Here is a 27,400-nt window from a genome sequence, read left to right as displayed (position 1 = left end):
AGATTAATATTGGTTCATAACGTTCTTCCTTCCCATACTATATCCTTATATACAACATCTTTTATATACTACCACCACTAAATCAACTATTTCTATGAGTCCGGTGTTCATCTTTTGTGCTAACAAGATGTTACAACTTGGACCGATGCATATATGTGCCTGGTACCACGTTGTAGCTGACTGACTTCTGAATCATAAGTTGTTTTTTCTCCCTATTCTTCAATTTGAAATTATTACACAATTGTCTTGTGATAGTTGGATTCGTCGGACACATTTTATGGTCAGCAATATATAGTTGAAATATATATAGTTGACCACATATTTCTTTGATAATTTTGATTATTTCTCTGAAGAAGTCCAGATAAGTTAGCTGAACGAAACGTTGGAATTATTTAAATTTCAATCGCTGAGACTATTTCAAATATAATTTTTTCACATGTAATGATTAGTTTAAACTGTTAGTACGATTTACAACATTTAACAGTGAGTATTTAATCTTATCCAAAGTCAACTAATTGTAAATAAATTAATTAACAAAACTATCACAAAATAATTGGAATGGTGGAGAAGATTTGTAGGACGATGAAAGCTCCACGACCAAACTATCCAGCTCAGAGAAGAAAACTCCATCAAAATAATTGGAATCGATGATTTACATGGGTATAAAATTTACCACTGAAATAAAGTATCAATTATGTACTGTGTGATTTACAATTGATTTATAAAGCAAAGTGTGTATATTTTATAGGGAAAAGAGAACTAAATACAAATATATGTATTCTCTTTCTACAGCTTTATAGTTAAGAAAGTTCAATTTTTTCAGAGATTTGTAATAGAAAATATTTGAAGTTCTTCATTTTTATGTATTAAAAGGTTATTCAGCCTAGTTTCTAACTAAATAGCAAAGGATATCCTCGAATCCATGTATGATTGAACATAGGAACTAGGGGCTTTGTGTTTTGAAAGAGTTTCTGATTTCTGAAACCGATGCTAATTTTCGAATCCAACTGGTTAACAAATTTGTCCAGCATAATGTTAACTGTCGTATCTATTGAGCATTAAATTCAGGGATGTCAGAAAACAAAATGAAACAGGTGTTCCAGACTTCTTTTTCCAGTGTTTCTACAGCGCATTCCAGACCGTGATGACAACTAACTTCATACACGACAAATCCCTAGTTACATCGTATTGAAGAAACTCGGTGTCATCAATCCCAAAACTTTTAAACAAATTGATGAGTAATGTACGGATAAATGGTAACGCACACACTTAACAGACCTAAAGAGAATAGATAATCGCAAACGATACGTTTGGTTTGTTTGTTATAAATAAAGCCACTTAGTTTGTACATACACCATATAAACCCTCTAGTGAAACAACTATAAATCATTTCTAAGCATATCGTAGTGCTCAAAGTACTATTATTATTGTCTAATGATATCTTTAATGACGCCAAGAAGAGAATCTTTACTTTTTACTTCATCAGTATCTTTCCTTTGTTACGAAGAAAATGTTTTAGAACAAGAAATAGTGAAAATGGTCATATTCGTGTGCGGACACGAGGGTTAGTAATAATTGTACGAGTAATAAAAATAAGCAAATAAACAAATTAGTCAATGTTAACCAACCAAAAGAGTTATTTTGCTGCAAGCATTTAAGAGACTCCGACTGTAGCTACTATAGGATCAATTCAGGTCCCCAACCCATGTAAAGGAGGAGGGTTGGGCATGGGGTCAGCAACCCCATCCCGTAGAAAACCACATCGCTAAAAAACGCCAACCAGAACAAACAAATTTAACTATTTAAGCTCTGCTATCCTAGTTGAAGGATCTACATTCATAAATATTATGACGCCTCATTGTGAAAGCTAAGATTCTTCGGAAGTCACGAGGCCAGTGTAATTATAACAGACAGAGAAACCATTAATATAGGTACATAGAATCTTCGGATAATATGAGAGACCAGAAGGACCAGTCAAATAGCAAAGGAAATGAGGATATATAACTTGAAGATGTTCGGAATCAGTCAAAACCATTGGACATAACCTGGACATCAAAGGATAGATACGGAAGAGATGCTGCTGTACTCTGGTCACGAAGAGGAAAATGCTGCACACACTCACGGAGTTGCCCTAGTGCTGTCCAGAGAAGCGCGAAATGCACTAGTGGGATGGGAATCTCATGGATCCAGAATTATCAAAGCATCATTCAAAACGAAAAAGGAGGGGATCACAATGAATGTTACCCAATGTTATGCACCCACAAATGATAGCAATGATGACGATAAAGATCAGTTCTACTCGAGGCTGCAATCAATCTTAGCTAAGTGCTCAAGGAAAGACCTGACCATCCTGATGAGAGATCTAAACTCCAAAGTCGGACTGGACAACACAGGATATGAAGACATGATTGGACGACATGGACTGGGAGAGAGAAATGAAAATGGGGAGAGATTCGCAAATATATGTGCATTCAACAAATTGGTTATAGGCAGCACAATATCCCAACGCAAACGCATACACAAAACTACATGGGTTTCACCGGATCACACTACACAGAATCAGATCGATCGTACTTGCATCAGTAAAAAATTCAGAAGGTAAATGGATGACGTGAGAACCAGGAGACAAGCTGGTATAGCTTCAGATCACCACCTGGTTGTGGCCAAGATGAAACTGAAACTAAATAAACATTCTATATCTGGGGGAACAGCACTACAAAGGTTCAATACAGACTTCCTTCGAGATACTAACAAACTCAACGAATTCAAGATAACCCTCATCAACAGGTTCCAAGCTTCACAGGATCTACTGAAAGAACAAGAAACTACGATGGAGGACAGCTGGAAAGGGATCAAAGAAGTACTGACTTCAACGTTTCAGGAGGTTCTGAGCCTTAATGAGCATCACCATAAGGAATGGATGTCCATCAAAACCCTAGACAAGATTCAAGAAAGAGAGAACAAGAAGACAGCGATTAACAACATCCGAACAAGAGTAGGAAAAGTCAAGGTACAGGCCGAACACACCGTAGCAAACAAGCAAGTGAAGAAGGGCATTAGAACTGACAAGCAGAAATACATGGAAGACCTAGCAATGACGGCGGAAAGAGCTTCAAGAGAAGGAAATATGAGACGGCCATATGACACAACGAAGAAACTAGCAGGGAGATATGGTAAACCATAGAAGCCCGTCAAGCAAAAAGTAAGAATGACAATCACAGAGGTTCAAGAACAAAACACATTGAGGAACTCTTGAATAGACCAGCTCCATTGAATCTATAGGACATCGAAGCAGCACCTACAGACTTTCGTATAGATGTCACTACTCCACCAACGATCGAAGAAATCAGAATAGCCATCAGATAAATCAAGAATGAGAAAGCATCAGGACGTGAAAACATACCGGCCAAAGTACTGAAGTCAGACATAAAAGCAACTGCGAACATGCTCCACGTTCTATTCCGGAAGATTTCGGGGGAAGAACAAGTGCCGATAGAATGGAAAGAAGGATACCTCGTTAAGATACCCAAGAAAGATCTGAGATGTGAAAACTAAGGAGGCATCACACTGCTGTCGGCACCAGGAAAAGTTCTCGACAGAGTATTACTGAACCGAATGAAAGATCCGGTAGACATCCAGCTCCGAGATCAATAAGCCGGATCCTGTAAGCATCGGTTATGCACAGACCAAATCACGATACCATGGATCATTGTTGAGCGATCAATTGGATGGAATTCATTACTATACATCAATTTTCTTGACTATGAGAAAGCATTTGACAGTGTGGGTGAGAGAACCTTTTTCGGGATTATGGTGTACCTCAGAAATTTCTCAACGTCATCCGGGATTCATACGACGGACTACACTGCAAAGTCGTGAATGGCGGACAGCTGACAGACGCATTCCAAGTAAAGACGGGTGTTAGACAAGGCTGCTTACTCCCACCTTAGACGATTTGGACTCCACAAATATCCTAGCCATTCTATTCCATACACACTAGTAAATGCGAGTAAAGACAGTCAGCGTAGAAGAAGCCTCTCTATCAGTAGGCCTCAAATACAACATGGAGAACACCAGCTCAATCACACTTGATAGAGAAGCTCGGGAAGACGTGGATGGAATCTCTCATGTACCTGGTCAGCATCATCGATGAACAAGGAGCATCCGATGCAGACGTAAAGGTAAGGATTAGAAAAGTAAGGGCAGCGTTCCCACAGTTCGAAAACATATGAGACTCAAAACAACTATCAAACAACATCAAAGTCAGAATCTTCAATACGAACGTCAAGACAGCTCTATCGTAAGAAGGTGAAATTTCGAGAACTACCACAATCATCATCTAAAAACTAGAGGTATTTACAAACAGTTATCTACAAAAGATACTGAATGCGTGTTGATCGGATACTATCAGCATCAGCCTACTATGAGAGAGAACAAACCGGTTTCCATCTGAAGAGGAGATTAGGAAAAGACGTTGGAAGTAGATAGGACATACATTAAGGAAATCACCAAACCGCATCACGAGGCAAGCCCTAACTTGGAATCCTGAAGGGAAACGGAAAAGAGGGGGACCAAAGAACACATTGCGCCGGGAATTGGAAGCAGGTACCAAAAGTATGAATAGCATCTGAAAACAACTGGATTGTTCAGAACAGAGTTCGATGGAGAACGCTGGTGAGCGGTCTACGTTCCTACATAAGGAGTAGCCGACGTAGTCAAGTAGAAAGTCTACAATCCAGAGGTCTACTACTTAAAGCAATGTGGCAACTCAGAAGTAGCAGGTCCATGATAAGCCTTTTTGCACAGAAATTTCACATGCTACTCGACTCGTCATAATCACTAGACCTGTGCGCACTACTAGTATGGAATCAGGAATTCCCTATTACATACGTTGATCCACCGTATCCACAAACCCAGTATAAATGCTAGTCATTCGTCTTTCATCATCTCATGCCCATAAGAACGTCTCTAGAATTGTCTATAAACGCGTTGCCTTAGGAAAGCACAGCGAGGAAGACTAAACTGTTCTCACGCTCGATTGTAGCTTAGTTTTTAGGGGTGATCTCTCCCACCTGAACTGAGCTTGTTTATTGTTATGCTATTCAACGCTATAATGAAAGCTCAATAACCGATTATTTCTCCTATAAAATCGTTATTGATATCCAATACTAGGCTCCGAATAGTACTGTCCTTAACCTCCTACTCTATGGAGAATTGTCAGGTACTTCAGTGTACATCTTTTTTAAAAATGGACATTATTACGACCTGGAAGGACGCTTCAAAACTGTCTAGTAAGATAACTATTCTATACAGTTTACCTACTACCAGTTGCGAAAGCAATGTATTGTTTTCACAGATTATGTAAATGACATTAGTGAACATATTCAATCTTTACCAGCTGTATTCGGATATATGTCATCAAAGGTCAAATTATCCTTGATATTTTCCGTCCTAAAAAAACATAAGAAACTGCAGTGCATAAATTATAGTAGATTTTAGTACAAAAAACACTTTAAACACAAACCCGTCAAACAAAAACAGTTGCTAGAAAAATAGAATCTAATCGTGAGAACTCAACTCAGTCTAGTATTAGATTAAAATAACATCGCCACCTTCTACATACGGCCGAATGCAACTGTAGGGTAAGAGATGTTGAGCGCCAGGTTCCAAGGTAAGTGATACCGAACTGTAACCAAGAAGAAAACATTAACTTAACAAGCATTATATGAAATCGATGTTTTTACTCGCTGATTCGGTACCATAAAAATAAGCTGATATCGGTCGAATTTTAATTTCTAGATATTTTTATAAACTGAATTTGGAATATAACTTACGTTTGAGTTCCATCTGAACTATGATCGAATACTTCTATATAATCAATTTTTTTCAGTGACTGACAAAATACATAACTGTTTGGGTTTGGATGAAATGCTTAAAAAAAAAATAAGAGTGAATATATTTTGGTTGACAATTAAATCCCAACAACAAGCATATGGCTTAAACAATAACACATTAAGGAATTCAAATAAAGTGAAACAAAAGAGTTATGCAGCTGCTGTACACTGAAAAATAAATACATTTAAGTACCATTGTTGAATATAACTAGTGATAAGGAGTTTTGTTGTACACAAGATATGAAGCAGTGAGTAGAACGCTAGGCCAATTAGATATTAACCAGAAGATAAGCGAAAGATGCTGACATGTGCACACTTTTGTCCAAGACCTGGATTGACACTCTGAGGAAAAAGCCAGGGAGGATTGTTTAAAATGTAGTTTAATTTTCTGAAGGAAATAGAGATTTTTATGAGTTGTGCACATATTTTCAATTGACGCTTTCAATTTGATTTTTTTCATTTAGGTAGCTGGTTGTGATTGTCATACAGAAAGTGTTTATACCAATACCAAAATCTGACAATCGCAGAACATAATGGTTAGGCATATTATGTGGCTACCATAACTACGATAGACGTTGGAGAACTTGAGTATAAAAAGGCGATAGTTTCAAGTTTGAATCCCCGGATTCAGTAAAATATAAGCTTTACAAATTAAAGCCGATATTTTGTCAATACATAAGCAACAATAAATAAATAAATCCGATGCTACAAATATCGACTGCAAAAATACTCACTACTCAGCTTTGAAGTTAGATGAAGATAAAGAGCCTACAGAATTGTAAAGCTCTACTAGTAAGTGTGGTTAGGCTAAATATATTAATCAAGCTACATGATTAATGAAATGCTATCAGTATTTAAGACAAAGACTCTAATTACTAATTTGTAAAATTTCGGAGTATCAATTGTAAAATATAGTACCAAGTTACAACTGCATAATGATTCGTAAAAAGCATTATAAACTTACTTAACTCTTCGTCTTTAATAGACTGCATATTAGCTGGTAAACGATTAATAATTGTAGTTTTCAAATATTCTCGAATACTATTTGAATATCTAAAATAATGCTAAACAGTTAACTGATTCTTTCATTCTGACAACAACAAAAAAACAGAAAATCACTGAAAATTTACGATTTTGCAAAAAGATATTCTTCCACTGTCAAATGTGGTGATTCATTTGAATTACGCGAACGTTCTTCAGCTAAAATATGTTCAGCAAATCGTTCAATCTATCAAATAGAAGTAATATAAGAATAAACAGAAATAAATGCTGAATAACAAGTTTAAAAGCATGTTGAAAGGTTTTCTTGTTCAATGGTTGCATATAATATGATTATTAAAAATTTGCTTTATGTTATAAGGTAATGTACATTTCATATAGTAAATACTGTTCATACTTAAAAAAAACCTTTTGCGTCTTACTACTTTGTACATAATTTATGACAATCAGGTTATAATTCGTTGCATTGAGTGGTTGACTTCCAATCACAAGGTAGTATACAAGTCTAAGATATGTCTTTTATTTGTAAAGATTCAATAAGTTAAAAACTATCATTCATAATTTACTGCACAAATCTAAATTTGATAACTGCGTTTCTTCGGAGACATTTATACACCAACAAATGTCCACAAACTTATTAGCTCTAAGAAAATAAAGAGTAAACCACAAAAATGTGCTTGGAAAGAATTGAAGATGGAAATAATATGGTTTAACTGATATGTAGAAGGCTAAATTGATTTCCATTTCAAAAAGATAATATTGTATTGTGTCAGTCGATTTTATAATTAATAAGATTAAACAGATCTTTGAAAGAACGCACAAATATATCAGGTGCATAAAATGATTTAGATTGTGACCTATAAGACATCTTATATTTACCTGTTGTTTTGTTGATAAAATCTATGTCATTCACATGGTATGTTTGATTAATTAGTGAGTAATACATGCACACTTTAAGGTTGAAGTTCTCGCGATTATTGTAATCATTGTTTGAAGGCGTTAGATAATATGACTCAGAATCGGTTGCAATAACCCAGACATATTCACTTTTTGTCTTTTTGTAGATTTTGAGCTTTAAAATTATCTTATGCATTTTATTCAGCGAATTAACTTTTTCTTCTCAAATCATTTCGTCTATGTCTAATTTCTTCAATTGTTACGGATATTACTTCTATTATTGTATTTGTTTTGATAATTTTACCTTGCTGTGCTAACAAAAGGTGGCAACTTGACCCGATGAATATATACATCAGCTTCTACGTAGCTTATGACTGACTAATTAGACCAGTAAAGTGTAAAACTTTAGTAATAACACAGAAGTTTAAGAATTGGACGTTACCATATAAATTTTACGTGTCCAATATATGACAATGTTCCACTAGCAAGACAATTCAAACACATTTATATCAACGAACGCAATAAGAAAAGGGGAGGCAAGATTTTTTATAGGAGAGCTACAACTATCTACTAAAAAGGTGAAAGCATAATACGACCATTTTATGCATACTATTTATCGATGATCTTGGCGAGTATTCAACGAATTAACGTATTAAAACCTTTAACCTGATAATACGGGAATATTACTGGTTATTGTCTGGAATACAGAATTTCGGTTCATTACAGATTACTAACATGAAAACATTAGGATTTGAATTATAAAATGGGTGGATGAAAACTCCAGACTTTTTCTAGCTATAGCGTAAATACATGACCAGAGACAATCACGAAAACACACGACAAACCTTATTAATATGACATCATTTTATGAAGACGAATCATTAAAACAACTGACTTTTCAAAATAATCAAATACGGAATCACTCTCCACGTTACCTTTTTCATCCGAATACGCATGTAATCGACCATGATAAATCGGATTCTTTCAACCTGTTACCAAGAAAAAAATGAAAAGAAGAGGGAGGGTAATACATGATTGTCTACTAATACTGTTATCATATTCACAAATCAGTAATGAAACACTGTACGAGAACAAAGGAATCGAAGAAATAATGATTACGTTAAATAAAAAGTGAAGTAGTGCATGATTTTGGTAACTTATAGCAAATGAATATTATGCTACATCCCGGACCCCACTACCATTAATTTCACTGTCATGATAACTAAAGTGGAAAGAATCTGAGAATGTCCACGAAGTTATAGTAATATTATACTGCCGATACATTTTAAGAAAATTCTAAGCTTTCTGGGTAGAGTTTATCAGACAGCCGAAATCTGTGGTCCAAGACTATGTAATATGACTGAAAATCAATTGAAGTAACTCGATACGTCTATCTTATTATGTTAAACGTTACCCTGGCGAACAATCCTTATGTTCACCACATTCTTGTTTTTTTCTATATATAAGAAAATACCTTACTCACATGTACTGTTATTGTAACGTATTTTACTCTATTTTTATGTATTAGCCTAAATGACGTAATTAACTTATCACTAATATCTTTACTCTTTCTTCATAAATTATCCATTCGCTGCTTACTTGAATTCGTTTAATTTGAGCTTTCAAATCACCAGCTGGTAAAGTTTTAGCTTCAGCTTCTAATTGATTAACTTCAGCTTGAATAAGACCTAACAGGTCAGAGTGTGCAGTTAATAGTACAGGGGCAAGTTTTTCATTTTGCCATATCTATTGTGATGCGTTAAAAAATAAAATGCAAAAATTAAAAATAAAGATTGGGTGATTTTCAAGAAAAAAACAAACTGCTTTTTTGAGATAATAAAGAAGTGTGGCGAGTACAAGTAGTTGCTTTTAGTGGTGTTGTGTTCCCTGAGCAGGATTATTTAGCTACACAGCCTTGACTATCGTTCTGGACATTATTAGCGTCTAAATTATTCACCATGTACCTGGGTATGAATCACAATAGGTATGAGGGCTAATGATACTGCTTGGTTACCTAAACCGATGTAGGTAAAGCCGATTTCGAATCAGGAACTTAGTGCCCGAAATTCGATTGCTTTAACCAATAAGTCATCGCTACACTTGTTAGTGTCTACTTCAAACAGATAATCAATAGTAAACAGAATTATCAGAACAAAACTTCTATTCGAGCTGAGACTGAATAATCTTAACCGAAGTAATTTCAGCTTTGCGATTCCACCATACAAATGACGGTGAACAAAAATAAAATATAGAATCCTCGAGAGATATGCCAATCGTCTAAAGACAATAAAACACATCAGATCTAGGACAGCATGATCTTTAAGTTCAATAGAGTTGAAGATTATCTGGAAGATGTTAGCTGGGATACAGTAATCTAATAGCATGCATATTTTTCGTGACTCATATTCTTTTGAAGACTTGAATATTTACACTGAAGATGTATTATCATAAATTTGCTTGAAATGTAATCAATTATTCTTAAATTGGAGTCAGGTGAGAACGATGGTATGATGCTACAAGTACGTCACAGATGTCTGAAGCACTTTCTATAAGATTGTTTGCTAATATAATGTGTAAAGTGGCACTGTTTTTTTACTACTTATAAGATTACTGAATTAAATCATGTAAAATAAAACTACGCAAAATCAAAAAGTATGTCAGCATTTACTTAGGCAGAACACCACGTTAAAACGCATAAAACAAACCTTATAAAAACGTTTCAGTAATTCAGCAGATGTAAGTAATTCTTCATCAGATTGATTTTCCTCATCTGAATCGCCAATAATTTCATCAAGGTCCGGTGCTAGTGGACCAGTGGTACCTATATTATTGTTATTACTATGGAGAGCCTGAAATTATGTGAAAGTAACGGGTAAAAACGACCTTTAAAGCAATTGAAGGATTAGAATATCTATAGTAATATATCATTAATATTCAAAAAAACTTAATGCACAATGCGTGAGAGATGTACAGATATATGCAGGAATCAAACCGCTGATTATTATTACTAACCAACAGTTTTTATAAAGAAAAATATCCTTTGAATGGAGTTCACCTCTTATGTATTCGAATGATTTGTTTGTGATAATGTCTAGTGTTTTGAATGATATATTTATAACTTACGACTGTTACCCCTCGTGGAGTAGCATAGGCCGCCCACCAACATTTTCACCGAACTCTATCCTGGGTAATCATTTCCAGTTGCTAATGATCCTTTTGATGTCTATTTCCGATTCCAGGCGCAAATATTTATAACTAGTCAGACTTTGTTATCAACTCCATGCTTCCTTTAATTCGTCTTTATATTTATCAAGTGAACAGTTATATCTAGAATTTCTGATTCGTAGATTATTTTCATCATGCTATGTCTCTTTAAACACAAGATCATTTTGCAACCTTTTTGTGATAATTGAAATCTTTAGACGCTTTATGACGTAAACTCTTTTTACCATCCTATAAACTAATTTGTTTGTTAAACGACTATAAATGAGTTTTTACATCTTCAATAGAGGATGTCATCGAAAAGAGAATTTTCTCCGCTGAATTATCTTTAGTTCTTCCTCAATAACCAAATAGTTTTTTTTATTATGTATTCATCAGACGGACAGATAAATGAAAATGGATATTAGTATTAGTGTTAGCTAGTCCCTTTAATGATAATTATACCAACTACTATCATAACTACCAAAGAAACAGAAAGACGAAACCTATTGACGTACCAACAATTCTTATCAGTAAATAGACAACTAAAAAAGGAAAATCAAAATTCAATTCATAGATTGCTCTCAGTTGAACAATTAATGAAAACCAGTAAGCACTGAAAAGCTGCTTTTATCTATAATAGAAATTTCTATTAATTGAAGATAGACATAAACATCATTGAGTCTTGGATCAGTTGTTTGAAGACTAAGTACTGGCTATGATACCTGAAGGTCCTGGGTCTGATTCCCGATGGGACCGTGAAAAAGCGCTGTTGGACGAAATAGCTCTCCGGTGCTTCATGGTTTTCAGTAGTTGTCTGAAGTCAGTTTATGATACACTTTGAAACTCAGCAACCGCCACAAGCCTCTTATGATGAAAAAAATAGTTGTATTGACAAAGTATCTTGTTTTATTTAATTATCATTTTGTACAAAACAAAAGTAAAAAAGACGATAATCATAATAGTAAAGTCAAATGTTTTAGATTCTTTTCTGTTTCTTACTGTTTCACAACAAGTTTCGGTGCTAATTTTCGTATTGCTCGAACAGTACATGGAGCTGGTGGTTTCCCAGCTAATTGATAAGTTTGACTACACTCATCAAAAGAGTATGTGAAACGTGAACGTCCATCAGGCGGTTTCAATGAATGCACCGATTTTAAATGATGTGTAATTGTAAATGGTTTACGCGCTCGATAAGAAGAACAAAGATGACAAGAATACCATAAACCATCAGGGTTACTACTTAGATGATAGCGTCTATAATGAGCACGATAAGCGGATAGTTTTGTAGATTGATAAGAACAACCTTGAATTTGACAATAAAATTCATAGTTTTCTTCTGATAATTTATTATCCGAAGAAGCTATTCTAAAATATGGTTTAGAAACATGTTTACGGGAAAGTGAAATACAATCCAGTTTCTTAGTGTTAACAGTAGTCTCTTTGTTTAATGATTTCGAACATTCACGTATATGAGAAGTCCAACCTTCTTTAGTAATAAAAGCTTTTATACATGTTGGGCATTGAAATAGAGTTGTACCTTCAAGATGTTTTGGAAAAGGTGAAGATTCATCGATTAATTTCAATGATACTGGACAATCGGTACTATCGTCATCTGAAACAGGAAAAAAAATATGACCATTGATTTGCTTTCCCTGATTAAATCGTTACTAGGTCTCTAAGTTTTTGTTATGAAGTCCCAGTCGGCATACTAGAGAACAGTGGTTCGATGAAATCCTACAGTTTGCTTCAAAAGCTGAATTTCCATCGATGTGGTACCAACTATATGTGTCGAAACAGAGCTTCTTATTGTTGTTCTCTTGTAGTTTAGCCAACCGATCATGCTTTTAGAATTCGGATCGTAATATGAGGCAAAAACCATAGAAATAAATATCAATAAATCTAATCCCTGTATACAGAAAAAGGTTACATAGTCTCTTAACTTACTCTGGCTTTCTTCTACTTAGTTACTATTACCTTTCATAAAATTATTTGAAATTTTTGGAACATTTTGATGTAAGTAAATTTTAATCTTACGTAATGTGTTCATTAATCAGATTGTCTAATTTTCAATCCATTATCTTTTACTAATTGATCTCACTATTAATCTGACAGATAACATAACACATTTCTATTTACATCCAATTTCAATTACTTATATAACTAGTTGTGATAATTAAGTGATTGTGGAATTTCACCTTAGTTTTAATCCAAGTTTTGCAATCATTTTGTTACTAACCGTTTACCATGTTGTTGTCATAAGTAATCGTAAAACCTACATATTAGAGTAGAGCCTTGATGAGTGACTAATTAGAAACGAATATTTCTTTGTTCATCTAGTATTCTGATTGACAATTATCTAAAACTTCTGTATATATTTAGTCGAATTTCGTCCTCACAAATATCCAAATACACTGGTTAGTTGGATGAAAGATAATATTGTGGAGACGAATCATTAACTAATACTTAAACATTAAAGTTTAACATAATAAAAGAAATGTTTAGTGGTAAAATGAAAATACCTGTCCCATTGAATTTGACTACATTCTGATAATCTTTAACTAAACTCCATGTAAAATGCTCCTTGAAATTAACAACTTCTGTAAAACACACAAAACATTTAGAACAGATGTAACGTGGTATTCCAGTGTGACGACGTACATGACGATGAAAATGTGAACGACATCCGCTTATAGAACCACATATAGACTGATCTGAGATGGTCAATGAATCTTCACTCAATGATTGCCATAAACAAGTTAGTTTAGTATTACTATTATTATCTTCATCGTCACAATCATTATTATTGTTATCATCACCATATGGAAAATCATGTTCCTTAACATGCTCGATGAATAGATATGCTGAATCCGTACTACATAATAAAGAACAACCAATAGGGGAATGAAGGTAGATAATAATGTCCTGCTAAGTAACTGAAATTAATCATTCAAAAAGTCGAGGTTACAGTTTCGCGCTTTTAAGCAATCACTAACGGGAAACTTTATGCTTTCTCAAGTATTTGTAAATATATTAGTTTGTGTCGCAGAGACGACGTTACGCCAAGTGATCCGTCCTCTGACTGACTCACTCACTGCAGTATCCAATCAACTCCATACAAACATTGAAATCTAAAATCCAAGTTTTAATGTTGATTGCTTTTAACCACATAACATGAGATAGAGTGACCCAATAAGTCCAATGATCTCACTGAAAAATCTATCGATAGGACCTAGGGGGCCTAGATCAAAGTCTAGTGGTCATTATTTAATTGGCAGTTTAATCGACATTAGGTTTCATATACACATAGACATACCGAGCAGAAAGAAATTAAATAAATTGGTTAACATGAGGTCTTAATACGATTAACTTTGTTTCATAGTATGTCAAATAATCTTAATAATAAAATATAATAGACAAATAATAACATTATAGTGATAAATCTGTGTACTAAGCTACAAACTTGCAACTATGACTTTAATTACAATGGACGAGACTAACTTCTAGGCTCCTCATTCATTATTTATTTATTTATTTAAAAACATATATATTGGTACAAAAGGGCACCAGATACATATGCGCCACACAAAATAATGAAAGTAGGAAGAGAAAGGATGAAAAGATAAGGAGGACTGAACTGTAAAACCAGAAGACTCTTTCAGTTAAGAAAGTTAGAACCACTCTTTATGTAGAAAGTAAAAGAAGGTTGCAGCAGGATCGCCACTGGCTTCTATTCTGAGCCATATCTGATAACGTCTCTAGCCACTGTGTTGCACCATCTCTCGGACCCCAGCCAGGGAGTCGTGAAGGACCAACAGAAGCTAGCCCTTTGCAGCTTTCTTTCATACCACGACAGCATGTCATACACTGACCTCCTCTCCACTTTTTCCAACCAGTCCCAGAGTCGACAAATAATGCACGGCGTGGAAGTCTCTGGGACGACATTCGTAAAACATGTCCAAGCCACCGAAGTCGGTGTTTCAAGATGGTGACACCAATTGAATTATCGTCTCGGCGCCCGAACACACGATGCCGAACCTCTGCATTACTAACATGGTGTTGCCACTGAATGTTAGCAATCCTTCGGAGACAACGATGATCGAACACGGAGAGTCGTCTAACATCCTCAACTCGGAGAGGCCAGGTTTCACAAGCATAGAGCAGAACTGCTCTCACCGACGCGTTGTAGATCCGACCTTTTACAGCCAGACTAACATCACGAAGGCGCCAAAGATGGCCCAGATTGGCATAAGCCGCTCTGGCTTTCATTATACATGCATCAATCTCATCACTCACGCCACCACCAGCACTTATGTAGCTACCTAGATACACGAACTTCTCAACTACTTCAATCTGCTCACCATCTAGGGTGAGTACAGGATGAGAATCCTGCCAGTCTTGTAGGAGTACCTTGCACTTGGAGGGTGCAAAGCACATACCGTACCTGCGGACACTGATTGCCAACTGATTAAGTGCGGATTGCATGCCTTGGGCATTATCGCACAGTAAGACAATATCATCCGCATACTCGAGGTCGAGAAGTCGTTCTCCAGGCAACATATCCACACCGCCATTACTTACATCCATCAGAGCTGTTTCCAGAATGTCATCGATGGCAAAGTTGAAGAGGAATGGTGAGATCGGGCAACCCTGCCTAACCCCACTGCTTGAATGGAACAAGGGAGAAAGGTGGTTGTATGCCCTCACTCTGCCTGAGGTGTTCGTATACAGGGCCTTTAAGATGTTAATGAACTTCTCAGGCACACCCTTCTTCAATAGACAATCCCAGAGAACAGTCCTGTCCAACGAATCGAAGGCCGCCCTGATATCAAGAAACACTACGATTGTTGGCCTGCGATAAGTATGACGGTGTTCTAACATTTGGCGGAGGGTGAAGATGTGATCAATGCATCCTCGACCAGAACGAAAACCAGCCTGCTCCTCGCGAGTCAATCGTTCTCGGGTTTTAAGCAACCTACGAAGAATGATAGAAGCCAATAGTTTGGACGCAATCGGAAGTAGACTTATCCCCCGATAGTTATTACAGGAACAACGTGAACCCTTTTTAAAGATAGGGACGACTATCGACTCATTCCATGATGTTGGAACACTTTCTTGCTCCCAAACCTTTGCAAACAACACCGTCAGTTCCTTAGCCAGAAAGTCACCACCATCTTTAAAAAGAGCCGGAGGTAAGTCATCTGGGCCCGGTGATTTGTAACGTTTCAAGAGTTGGAGTTCCTTGCGGACTTCCGCCTCGTATGGTGGATCAGTCTTCACCGGCCATGGGGGGCAGGACAAACTGGTTGATGTTGCCGGAGCAGCAGGTCAGTTGAACTGCCCTTCGAAAAATTCCGCCCATCGTCCAAGACATCGAGAGATGTTAGTGATTGGCATCCCGTCATCCTCGTAGATTGTTTCACCCACACCAGACTTCTTGCTGCCAGTGGCTCGGATGAGTTGGAAGAGCTTCCGGCAGTTACCAGATGCAGCTGCTGCTTCCATCTCATTAGCAAGCTCCGACCACCAGGCTTCTCGGTCCTTACGCAAGCTTTGCCCAATTTCATTACGTAACAGCCTTCGTTTGTGGTCAAACTCACGGTCACCCGGAGTAGACCGACGGGCTTCCATCAGTTGTAAGGAGCCAGAAGAAACCCAGTGCTTGTAAGCGGGACGTTTCGCGAAGCCGCAAGCGGCTTTACTCGCCATTTTCATGGCGTCGTGAAGATGCAACCAATGCTCATCTATACTTTTCGGTGGGATGGTAGCTAGCCTAGAGGCTAACTCCGCTCGATACTTACTTGCAACAGAAGTTGCAGCCAGTTTACTAACATCGATCCGTTGGTAGTGGTCAATCCTTCGGCCACTGAAAAGTAAGGTGAGATTGGCGCAGACCAGGGCATGATCAGACTCCAGATAGGTACTCCAAAAGGAGCGGCAGTCTTGTACACAACCACGCCAGCGGTAGCTGATCGCGATGTGATCAATCTGAGTCCAGGCTTGAGATGCAGAGGGAGGACGCCAGGTGGCACACCGGCGATGACTGTGCCGGAAGTTAGTGCTAGCTAGAAACAGGTTGTGGTCTGTGCACAGTTGCAGCAAACGGTCCCCGTTATCTGTCCTGCGACCAACAAGTCCCCATCGGCCACCTAAACGACTCTCTTCTGTGCCTAGACGCCCGACCTGAGCATTCAAGTCTCCGGCTAATACTACAATATCTGTCGAACGCGCTTTCTGGAGAACTGTTAACTGGTGGTAAAACTCATCCTTGATTGCATCCGGGCTGCAATCTGTCGGGGCATAGGCGGAGATGACGAAAAGACACCGTTTCTCACGCCGATTTCTTCTCACTTTGATGGAACTTTCTAATCTAACAGCACATAACCGACTGTTAATGGGGATCCAATCGATTAGTGCTGCCTCAGCCCTAGCGCTTAGTGCAACACCAACGCCTGCAAGACCGGACGAAGATGTCACAGAGTCCCCGGATAAGCGCACGTGAAACAAGCTTTTCGAAGCGACAGATGGAGAGCGAATTTGTAGTACTTCACTAGAGTCTTGAATATGGGTCTCGGATAGACAGCAAACATCAACATTAAGACTTTCTAAAGACATAGCCAGCCCCATCTGTTGTCCGATCTGCATTAGTGTGCGAACGTTGAAGGAAGCCAGCTTGAACGGCGTACGTGGTTTCAGAAAGACTGCTTCAGTATTCGTAATCGGTGGAAGCATTCACTTTCAACCAGACAGTGACTGGAGATCGTTTAGATAGGACAGAGTTTCCACCATGGGCGAGCTACTGCATAAGTTGGAAAGGAAGGATACACAATTTGGGAATAAAGGGAGTGAAAAAGCGACGTAGTAAATAATAATAATAATGGTAATAATAATAATGGTAATAATAATAATAGTGTAAATTGTCTTGCTTCTAATATGAGCGAGAATAGTATCGTCAATAGAATTCATCATTTCGTTTATTTGTGTGTGGGCTGTGATACTGCTCGGGTGCCCAAACCGAAGCAGGTGGTTTTCTTAGGGGGCCACACCCCGAGCCTTTGACCTAAAGGTCTGATCCACAAGGCAGTGGAACATCGTGAGGAGATGCAGTCCCATGGTAGCCGGTGACCAACAGCAGGTTCATTCGCCATTCGTTCCATCAGGATACTGGAGCCTATGTGCACCATTGGTTTGGAATAAGGGTTTTCCAACTCCCCTAGGTGGACCCTCCGTGTCCACCAACCCGGTTAAAGCGCCGGACATTCGCTTTTCGTCCTCTCACTTTCGTAAAAAACCCTAGTGCCACGAGAAGGAAGTGAGTAGGACTTCCCTGGCAGAGGCTATATATTCGCTGGCCATGTGAGAGCATTTGGAGAGGGAGAGCGGACTCTCCCCACTCTCGGCCGTACCAGGGCATTTGGGGGCAATGAAGGGATAGCGAAGGTGGTCCTTTCGGCACACCGATTAGGTGGACCAGATTACGACTTGGGTATGAGAGAGAAGTAACCACCTCCATTGCCCGACAGGCTCCTCATTCCCTGGCTACTAACTAGAGACAGAAGTTAAGCTTTTTTCAGGAGATTTACTCCGCTAATGAAAAAGGAGATTATCCATAGTATAACTGCTGTGTATAAATATATTTACAATGTCGGTGAAACTAAAACTTGTGGATAACCTTTGAACTACGCTAAAGTGACCTTGGGATAACTCACCTACTTACTAGGGTGAAAAGAGGGCTATAAATTAGGATTAATATTTAGAGTTAGAATTTAGGGTTATCAACTAAACTGAGGGTTCTCATAATGAGCTGACGTCAGTTATAACGCCAAAGTGCTACTTAACTATATGGACGAATGAATTTCGCGCTGAAGTCCAAGGCTTGCTATTTTTCATTTCATTAGTTCGTCCATAAATTATAGTCTTACGACAATGCCTTTGGTGATACAATAATGAAATAACGTACTAAACAGAGGAAAAGAAAAACGAATAATATGGGAAATTTAGGAGAGAAAAGCACTAAATTCAGATCATGAAAAATAAATTATTAAAAAGATGAGTTTTACAGATTATTTCCGACATTCAGAATCCTTAATACGGTAAAACCCTTAAAACTTTAGTAGAAGTACTTGTTATATCCTAGTGAAGAAGTTAGTAAGGGTAGCTCTCGGGACCTATTAATGGACTATTATTCTATATATATTCCTATGGTTTAATTAATGAGTAACTAGATTGTGTATATCTATATTCACCTTATTATAAGCTTCATTTTGACCTATGAATTATTACTGTACGATTTACTGTCCCTGAATTATACTCAGTTTATTGACCACTGTCTCCCACGTTCACAGCCACGTTTGGCTTGATCTTGTACAAATATTATTTTCTATTTTATGTTGTGATGATGAAATTACCGACTGTTGAGCTGAACCGTGTAGGTAAAAGTAGACTACCTGGCGGGGCTTCGCGCAGTTATCGTAACCAAATGGTTGAGGATGTTGGATGACAAGGCTTTAAATCGATTCCGATGGCGCAGATATTTTCACTTTCGTTTAAAAATACGTTTTATTTGATGAATCCATTCATTTTTCTTGAATGATATTCTCTATACCCAACCTGTTCTACTACCAATGATATGGTTACCACTTCTATTCTGGAATTTGTCACAGTAATTTCATCTCTCTGTACTTACGTACTGTGGCAACTTGAACCGACACACATGTATCCCAGGTTCTACGTTGGTGAGATTGCAACTAACACTTAAAATTGACTAGAGTACTAAAATAAGACTGGACGATACTGAAAAAACGACTGAAACTAAATTTTCACTTAGAAGAATGTCTATTCCTTATTGTTTTGCCCTTAAAAAACAATTTTCCCTCAATACTTGACGATAAATTTCGGAAGTGTGAAATTATAACCACTTAACAAAACAAAAATTTTGGACTTCACTAAGTGCCCTTTCTTTGTACTGATATTAAGTACAGTACACTGAAACCGATATATTACATTATTATTATCTGATAATCTCTGATTGTTGTATGTAACATTAGGTTGATGATTTAATTCAACTAATAAACAAAAATAATTGGAATACGAAGACAAAAATCGAACAAATTACGTGTAATCACAGTCCTTCCATTGACATTCAAAACCTCTAATCAAAATTATAGGATTCCATAAGAATTTTTCCGTTGATCGTTGAAGATAAGCAGGTTTCTGACAACTTATTCCACAACATACAAAATTCCAAGCCTTATGATGAGCTTTCAGAAGCTTACTAGTATTTACTATGCAATCTTCAAAAAATGTGTGTAGAAGTGTATGACGCAATAACTGGTTGTGTTCCTGGAATGTATTATTTTTCTGGCAAGAATCCCATAGACAGACAAGCTCGGGTACATTATTCAGGTGACATTCAAGGAAATGTACATGTAATCGAATATAGTTGGGGAAAGATTGATGACAATCAAACCATCTACAATGAAGTAGTAATTCTTCATCTGTAAGAAAAAAATTATTTAATAAGGTCAGTGTAAGTAAAAGGATGAATACATACATAAAATTAATTTTAACATGAAAAGTGGATAAACTAATATAGGATGAGTAGTTACATTGAATAGTTTTAAACCATAATTTCACCATCCCGAAATGTAATAATCTTATAATATCTGAAACAACAAACATTAGCTTATGAATATACGCAAAAACTACACGTCACAAGGTCTCTAAAATACAATTTACAGTAAATGGGAAATCAGTCATTTGGTCATCATCAACGCAGAGCCTGGCAAAGATCTGAGTTGACCCAAGTTTCCATATCTCATTAGCATGACGAGATGAAAATAACAAGATGAATTGTAAAAGAGATCGGAATAACAAGGTGGAAATGTTGATGAAGATTAAACATTGAAAATATAATAAATATATTTTTGTTATATCCAAATGAGTAGAAAAATTGTATTTCTGACGTTTTATGACTTAATGTACGCCACTTCTTCAGAGTATATATATATATATATATATATACTTATTATTAACTTTCTACCCAGTGCTCAATTTATTTGAACCTATCAAGTTCAACCTTGGCATTGATACCTATAAACTCATTGAGAATATGATTTAAAAGGGTATATATAAATGAACACTGGAACTCAAGACCTAGAGGAAAATAAACAGTGAATGTATAACCTCTATTATGGATGATTTTAAGCTATATCACTTAAAGTCTCCAAGCATGGATTGTGGTTATCAAGCAAATACTAATCAGATAGTCTGAAATCACCAAAAAGGTTCAGATCAACAGTGAACGGCTTCATGGACTGATTTAATGTCATGGTTTGCCCATACCTAGCTTTTCCCTAACCTACTTTAACACCAGTAAGCATATCCTGCTAAGATAGGACATGGTTACGGATGAGTATCACATGCTCTATCTACCTCGATCCCAACAATGACCACTCGATTTTTCAACAAAACGCGAGCAACGCATCAAAAACACTTATAAAAAACGTGCAACCAATACATGTCTTTTGCTCTCAAAGTCTGTTTCACAGCCGTAAATTAGAAAAGAATGGACAGCCGTGTAGTATACACGCTCCTTGCTTGGCAAACGATGGAATCAGTTTCATAAAGTGGAAAAGTCCCAGCTCATGAACACATTCGTCGTTCGTTGCCAAATTGCCTCAAAGTCTAATAAAACTCTGTTATCTTATGTATGTTTTTTTAGTGTAGAATAACCGTTGTAACAGCCATTAATACGATCACTCAGGGAGTAGTCCCAAGTCGCCACAAAATCATAGTGAAAAAAGGAACTATAAAAGGTAAGGAAGACAATCAATACAAAGATTTTGGTAATAATTAAAAAAGTAACTCACCATATCCAGCTTTCATCTGTGATTGAGTTATTTATTATCGGTAGAAATACAAAAATCTAAAAAGAAAAATCATAAATCACTACCAACTATGAAAAAACGTATAAAATGAAGTATATATGAAAAGCATATGTTGAAACCCCTTAAGAGTTGTAAGTGACATGATAAATATCAATAAGCCATTTAGAGATTCAACTTATGCGCTCATCCATAGTAAATTGTAAGTCATAAAAAGGCGCCAGTTGGACAAAACGGAGTCTTGTTGATTATATGTAGTTGCTAGATACATATGCAATTAAATTTGGTTTTATCATTTCGAAGTGTAGTGATAATATTTTCAACGATCACAACCAAAAGCTAATTTTCATAGCTGCATGGCATGTAAAACAGTAAAACTAATACTATCATTGGTATTTTTGAAGCGATCGAAAAACCCAATAAATAACGTTGGGAAAAAAATTAGAGGCCGTAGTATGCCAGTATGGTACACAATGATCATTGTTATTTTCAGATGAGTATCAACTTCAAAACTTAATTCATAACTGATTGATAAAGATGTAAATGTTAAAATTTATAAACACTCTATTCTATAGCAAAAACATTGATGAACCCTAAGCAACTTCAGGCACCTGACACTAAGTACTGTCTACTTTCTTCATTATCTGTAATAATTAACAAAATCTTGGGCTTAGATGATACAGTTCTGATTATGTTAGTATCACGGAATATTACCTCGGTCAGTAGCTAAAATATATGTTTATTTTCCTTGAAGATAACCAAACAAAAACAGCATCCAACTGTTGAGATTATAGTAGCTTAGAAATTAAAACACCTGATTTCCCGTGAGAAATAAAACTAGAATTACATATTAGTAAATAATAATGTAAAACGTGTGTTACTATAACCTACCTGGCTTAAGTATTTGCTTTCATACGAATCCAACAATACTATCATACTCTTGAGTCTATCTTAAGCCGGTACCTAATTCTCTCAAAGACAGTTCTATATCTTCCATGAGACATGTGACAGCTTCACCCTACCTAATAGCCACTTACAAAATTCTAAACGTTTATCATTTTCATTCCTACAGTTCAAAGTTCATACCTGAAAACTAATTGCAAAACATACCTAAATATCTTATCAATAACAGAAACATTATAACTCCCTATTTTAGATTTAACTAGAAATAAACGTACACATCAACAGCCGATTATTTCGTTTTTACAGGTATTCAGTTTAGTGAATATAAACGTCAATTATTCAGTGCGGCCAACCTCTTAATTCACCTCCTATATCTGTTCTCCGACACTTAAATAGAAATGTCTTTTTTGGATTATGGCTAGCATTGAGATTCACAATGAGCGTTTCGCCTTACCTAGGACTTGTCAAGTTTGTGTACTTGCATCCTAGTATTAATGTTCACACTGAATCAGCACCTATGGCTTCAAATACTAAAACGTTATATTGAGCCCGGATAGCCACTAACCTGTTCAACAGGTATGACGTGCATAATTCGTCAGTCATCATGAACATAGAGCCTGGTACAGATATGTGTTAGCTCAAGTTGCCACACATTTGCACAAGATGATGTCATCACTCGTAATGGTCTGTTTTTCCTCACTACTGATATTTAGAGGTAAATTATAATTATTCTTTGCTGGTATTTGTGTTCCCTGAAGGTAAACCCCAAAAATGCTTGCAGAGACAAGTTTTGTTACCGTTACAAATACAAAAACACTTTTGTTAGCCTCTTTTGGAGTTCATTTTAAAAAAGACGAATATTATACTTGAATAGTCCCGTGGTTAAAAATGTCGCAATAGTGCGGAAGTGTCCATGCTAGAACAGGTAACAATTGAAAGGCACAACTCCCTAGTCTTCCGCTTAAAATCCTAATTCATAAAAAAGTCATTATATGCGAAACAACATATCTAAGTATGTTTAGGACTCTGTTGGTAGTCAAACGACCACATGTAAAAGAGGCAGAGATGATTTTGTATACTCATTATTATTAAAACCTTGTTTCTGAATGAGTAGAAAAACGAGATTTCTTCCTTAATGTGAAATACAAATTCCTAATAATGGTAAATACCACTTACCCAATGCCCAATTTCTTTAAAACCATTAAATCTGGTCTTTCTTTGGACATTTTTAGATTTTAAATACCATTAAAGACACCAGAACTTTTATAACCCTATTAATGAATCGGACTAAACTTTTTATAACCCAATCATGATGCATCTATATGAATCAGATATTAGGATTACAACTATGGCTATATACATGAAAATTTGACCCATAAGTGAACATCATTAGGGATATCAAGATGTAACTTTGTTGAAATGTGCTGTAGGCATTGAACGATAAACATTTGTTCATAATTAGATCTAAGAACAGTGGAGTGAAAAATGAATCACTAATCTAAAATAAGTCAGATTCAAGTGTTTATGATTAAATTTTGATATATGACACAACCCATCTTAGGTAAGTCTCATAATACATTACTAGAAAGTTGAGTAACGGAAAAAATTGGCCATCACTAATAAAACCAAATAGTTTAATTCTATAATCGGGTCACCTTGCCTAGCAATACTGATGAAAATGTGTAGACCTAATAAGATGATCGCTCTTGTTTTAAATGTGATTTGAAAGCAGTAAAAAACGTCCATTCCAAGCTTTCGCCTCGGGTTGAACATACTGTCAACCCAGTGAGATGGTACACTACTGAAAACAAAGCATATATATGTGGGCAGTTTAGTGGCGATTCGATCAGCGCTTTAAATATCTAAGACCAATTAATTTCCTATAAATGCTCCTTACCAGAATGTTTATAACTTTCATCACAGTCCAACTACTGATAAAACCACAGAAACTGTCTTTATCCTTACCACTCCACTAGATTTTTCACTGACTTCATCTCGCTGTGGTAACGAGGCATAGAAACGTAGACCAACAAATGTTTGGAATAGACTTTATGTTTATTATGACTGACTGAATGACTCTATTCGAACCACTAAGCATCCCAAGACCCTGAGATACGGTGTGGCTCGGTTGGATTATTACGAAAAGCGAGAATGACGGAACATATCAAGACGACTTTAGTGCTAATAAAACCGCTATTTCGCAAGGTACGGATAAGCATACCACGAGTTTAAAATATCAGATTTCCACTTAACGCAGGATTAAGAAATACATAGGCTATAATGTTACTGAAAAGACATTTAAACTGAAAATTTTTATTTTTAATCTAGTATACGATCTACGTCTTTAGTAAATGCAAACTATGTACAATACTGTCTTGTAAAACACAGTCCACAGAAACAAGGGTTAATACATAAACATCTAGATATCCTGTTCGCATTGACTTTCAGTGAGTGCCCAACGGTAACTTTTCATGGAAGTCAAAATTCAGAGACTCTTCAGCTGCACTAACCACTGTAAAGGTATTTATTATGCTATCTCTTAACTTACAACTTTTATCCACAGCTTCTATGTATGTAGATAATTTCCGTTTAAACGACTCAAGTGCCTCTTTAGTATAATCAGATGATTCTGCCATTTCACCTGACATTGAGTTTGGATCTATTTCCTGCATTTAACAAAACGAAAACGTATTAATAAGTCCTACAAAACATATATGCTATAAAAAACCATATACTGTCGTGGAATCTTCTTATTCTATTTGTCTAAAAGCACAAACATTGGTACAAGAAGGCAACAAATATATATGCGCCACACAAAACATTAGGTCTATGTGGGAGGTGGGATACTTCTCAGGCGCACAAACCGGAGGTGTTTTACTTAGTGGGGCTGCACTCCCCAAGTAGGCTGCGAATGTGTTCCACTCTTCAAAAGGCGGGGATCCCCGCCTACATTACTTACGCCCTGTCGACAGAACGTAAAATGATACAAAATGATACCACTTCGATTTCCCGGAACGCTGCAGACTGAAATGTGTAACACTATGTGAAACCTTAAATAGGCACGATGAAATTATGATAGTCCATAAATATTCACAGGATTTATCGTCAATCAGCATATTTACTACGAAAACAGGGTTCGATACATCAAATTTAACAATGGACTTTCATGAACTCAGTTATGAAAATTATTGCGAAGCTTCAGACACTCGGATTCTAGATACTGGAAAACATGCGAGTAAAATCCAAGTCTAAACAGGAAGGTTTAGGCATTTAGCTCAAAGAATCCTGTGAAGTGTTTGACGGGAGTATAACACCATAAAGAATTCCATAACTTCGTACGTACCTCTTTGTTATGGCTATTCGTTTCTCCTTGTAGACTGTATACTCGACGCAAGTAATTCATGTAGTCAGGACATCTCACTGAAGAGACTCATCGAATATAGCCAAACTTACAGTCAACCATTGCGCGGTAGCTCAAAATTTTGAAGTAATGTCACATAGTTTCAAACATTAGTTACCACAGTACAATATGTTAAGCTCTTGATTACTCATCTAATCACTATTTACTTATCAACCATCATAATGACGAGTGTCGTCAAACGAATTTTTATACAACTTCGAAAGTACCATGACAACACTGAAGGCCATCCAGAAGTTATGGGAAATACAAAAAAATTCAAAAACAATGCTTTGAAGTGGAAATTCTTATCCTTCTATGCTCTAGGATCAAAATGTTCAGATTCGGTACGTTTTTACAGCTAAATACTAGATTAAACTGTTTATGTGTGTACTACTAAGGTGAGACTATAAAATGTAGTATAACCAGTCACATATAACAGGTTTTGTATTTTCGGGCAAAATTCACTTGCACGTTTGGCTAGATAGTATTTTGGCATTTCATCTGATGTCAGTTCTTGATGGAAACCTTAACCAACAACTGTATATCACAATTCAAATTCCTCACACTGGTTTATAAACTTCATTTTCTCCCAGGTGTTGGACACTCTAAAAGTCATTTAAGCGTCGCCCAAAAGTTCTCCACAACTTATAGTCTCGCTGAATTATTTCTTGGGGATTTTCGTGACTAAGATGTGTGAAACACATTTAGACGCAATCCGAAAGACACTCAGTAGCGATGACTATTGATAAAACATGTTCATTAAGGACTTAATTAACCGCTGACAATGTCAGCCATATCAATCATATTTCTTCAATCTCATCTCTCTATAAACCACTCTTAGACTCTCAAACATGTCTACCTGTGTCTATGAGCAACTATGTCATTATTTCTGATTATTGTAATCTTGTTAGTTAGCTTCAAGGTGAGTGGGTGTCTCTTGATTATAACATTACTTACTTACGCCTGTCACCCCTCGTAAAGGAGCATAGGCCGCCCACCAGCATTCTCCATCCAACCCTGTCCTGCGTAATCCTTTACAGTTCTTGCCAGATGTTATTCATTCTTTTCATACCTGCTTCTACTTCCCGGCGTAATGTGTTCTTTGGCCTTCCTCTTTTCCGCTTCCCTTCCGGAACGTTGGTTGGTAAAGAGGAACGTTAAACTTCTAAGCTGACTATAGAAAGGTCGGGAAGAGTAAAACATAGTCTGTGCTGAGATAT

General features: G+C 36.5%; 2 protein-coding genes across 3 annotated transcripts; both read right to left on the bottom strand.

Annotated features, from left to right (window-relative positions):
* Nucleotides 1–5,480: 5,480 nt before the first annotated feature.
* On the bottom strand, nt 5,481–11,309 carry Smp_042430.1 (hypothetical protein; the record flags this gene model as incomplete). Of its 2 annotated transcripts, none has more annotated exons than XM_018797078.1 (8): nt 5,481–5,686; nt 5,835–5,931; nt 6,859–6,947; nt 7,025–7,122; nt 8,726–8,779; nt 9,390–9,536; nt 10,496–10,639; nt 11,289–11,309. In XM_018797078.1, 8 exons carry the CDS (start codon nt 11,307–11,309, stop codon nt 5,590–5,592), a joined length of 747 nt encoding a protein of 248 aa, XP_018652156.1. In that variant the 3' UTR covers nt 5,481–5,589. The 2 variants fall into 2 exon arrangements, with proteins under 2 accessions (XP_018652156.1, XP_018652155.1); XM_018797079.1 differs by lacking the exon at nt 5,481–5,686 and adding an exon at nt 5,776–5,795.
* Nucleotides 11,310–11,989: 680 nt separating this feature from the next.
* On the bottom strand, nt 11,990–25,452 carry Smp_042420 (putative zinc finger protein; the record flags this gene model as incomplete). Its single annotated transcript, XM_018797077.1, has 3 exons — nt 11,990–12,359; nt 20,107–20,488; nt 25,329–25,452. The coding sequence occupies 3 exons, from the start codon at nt 25,450–25,452 to the stop codon at nt 11,990–11,992; spliced, it is 876 nt and encodes a 291-aa protein (XP_018652154.1).
* Between the last annotated feature and the right edge of the window lie 1,948 nt (nt 25,453–27,400).

This window comes from Schistosoma mansoni, chromosome 4 (genome assembly GCF_000237925.1).
Source record: "Schistosoma mansoni strain Puerto Rico chromosome 4, complete genome".
Lineage (NCBI taxonomy): Eukaryota > Metazoa > Platyhelminthes > Trematoda > Strigeidida > Schistosomatidae > Schistosoma > Schistosoma mansoni.
This window is presented reverse-complemented; position numbering and strand designations above follow the sequence as displayed.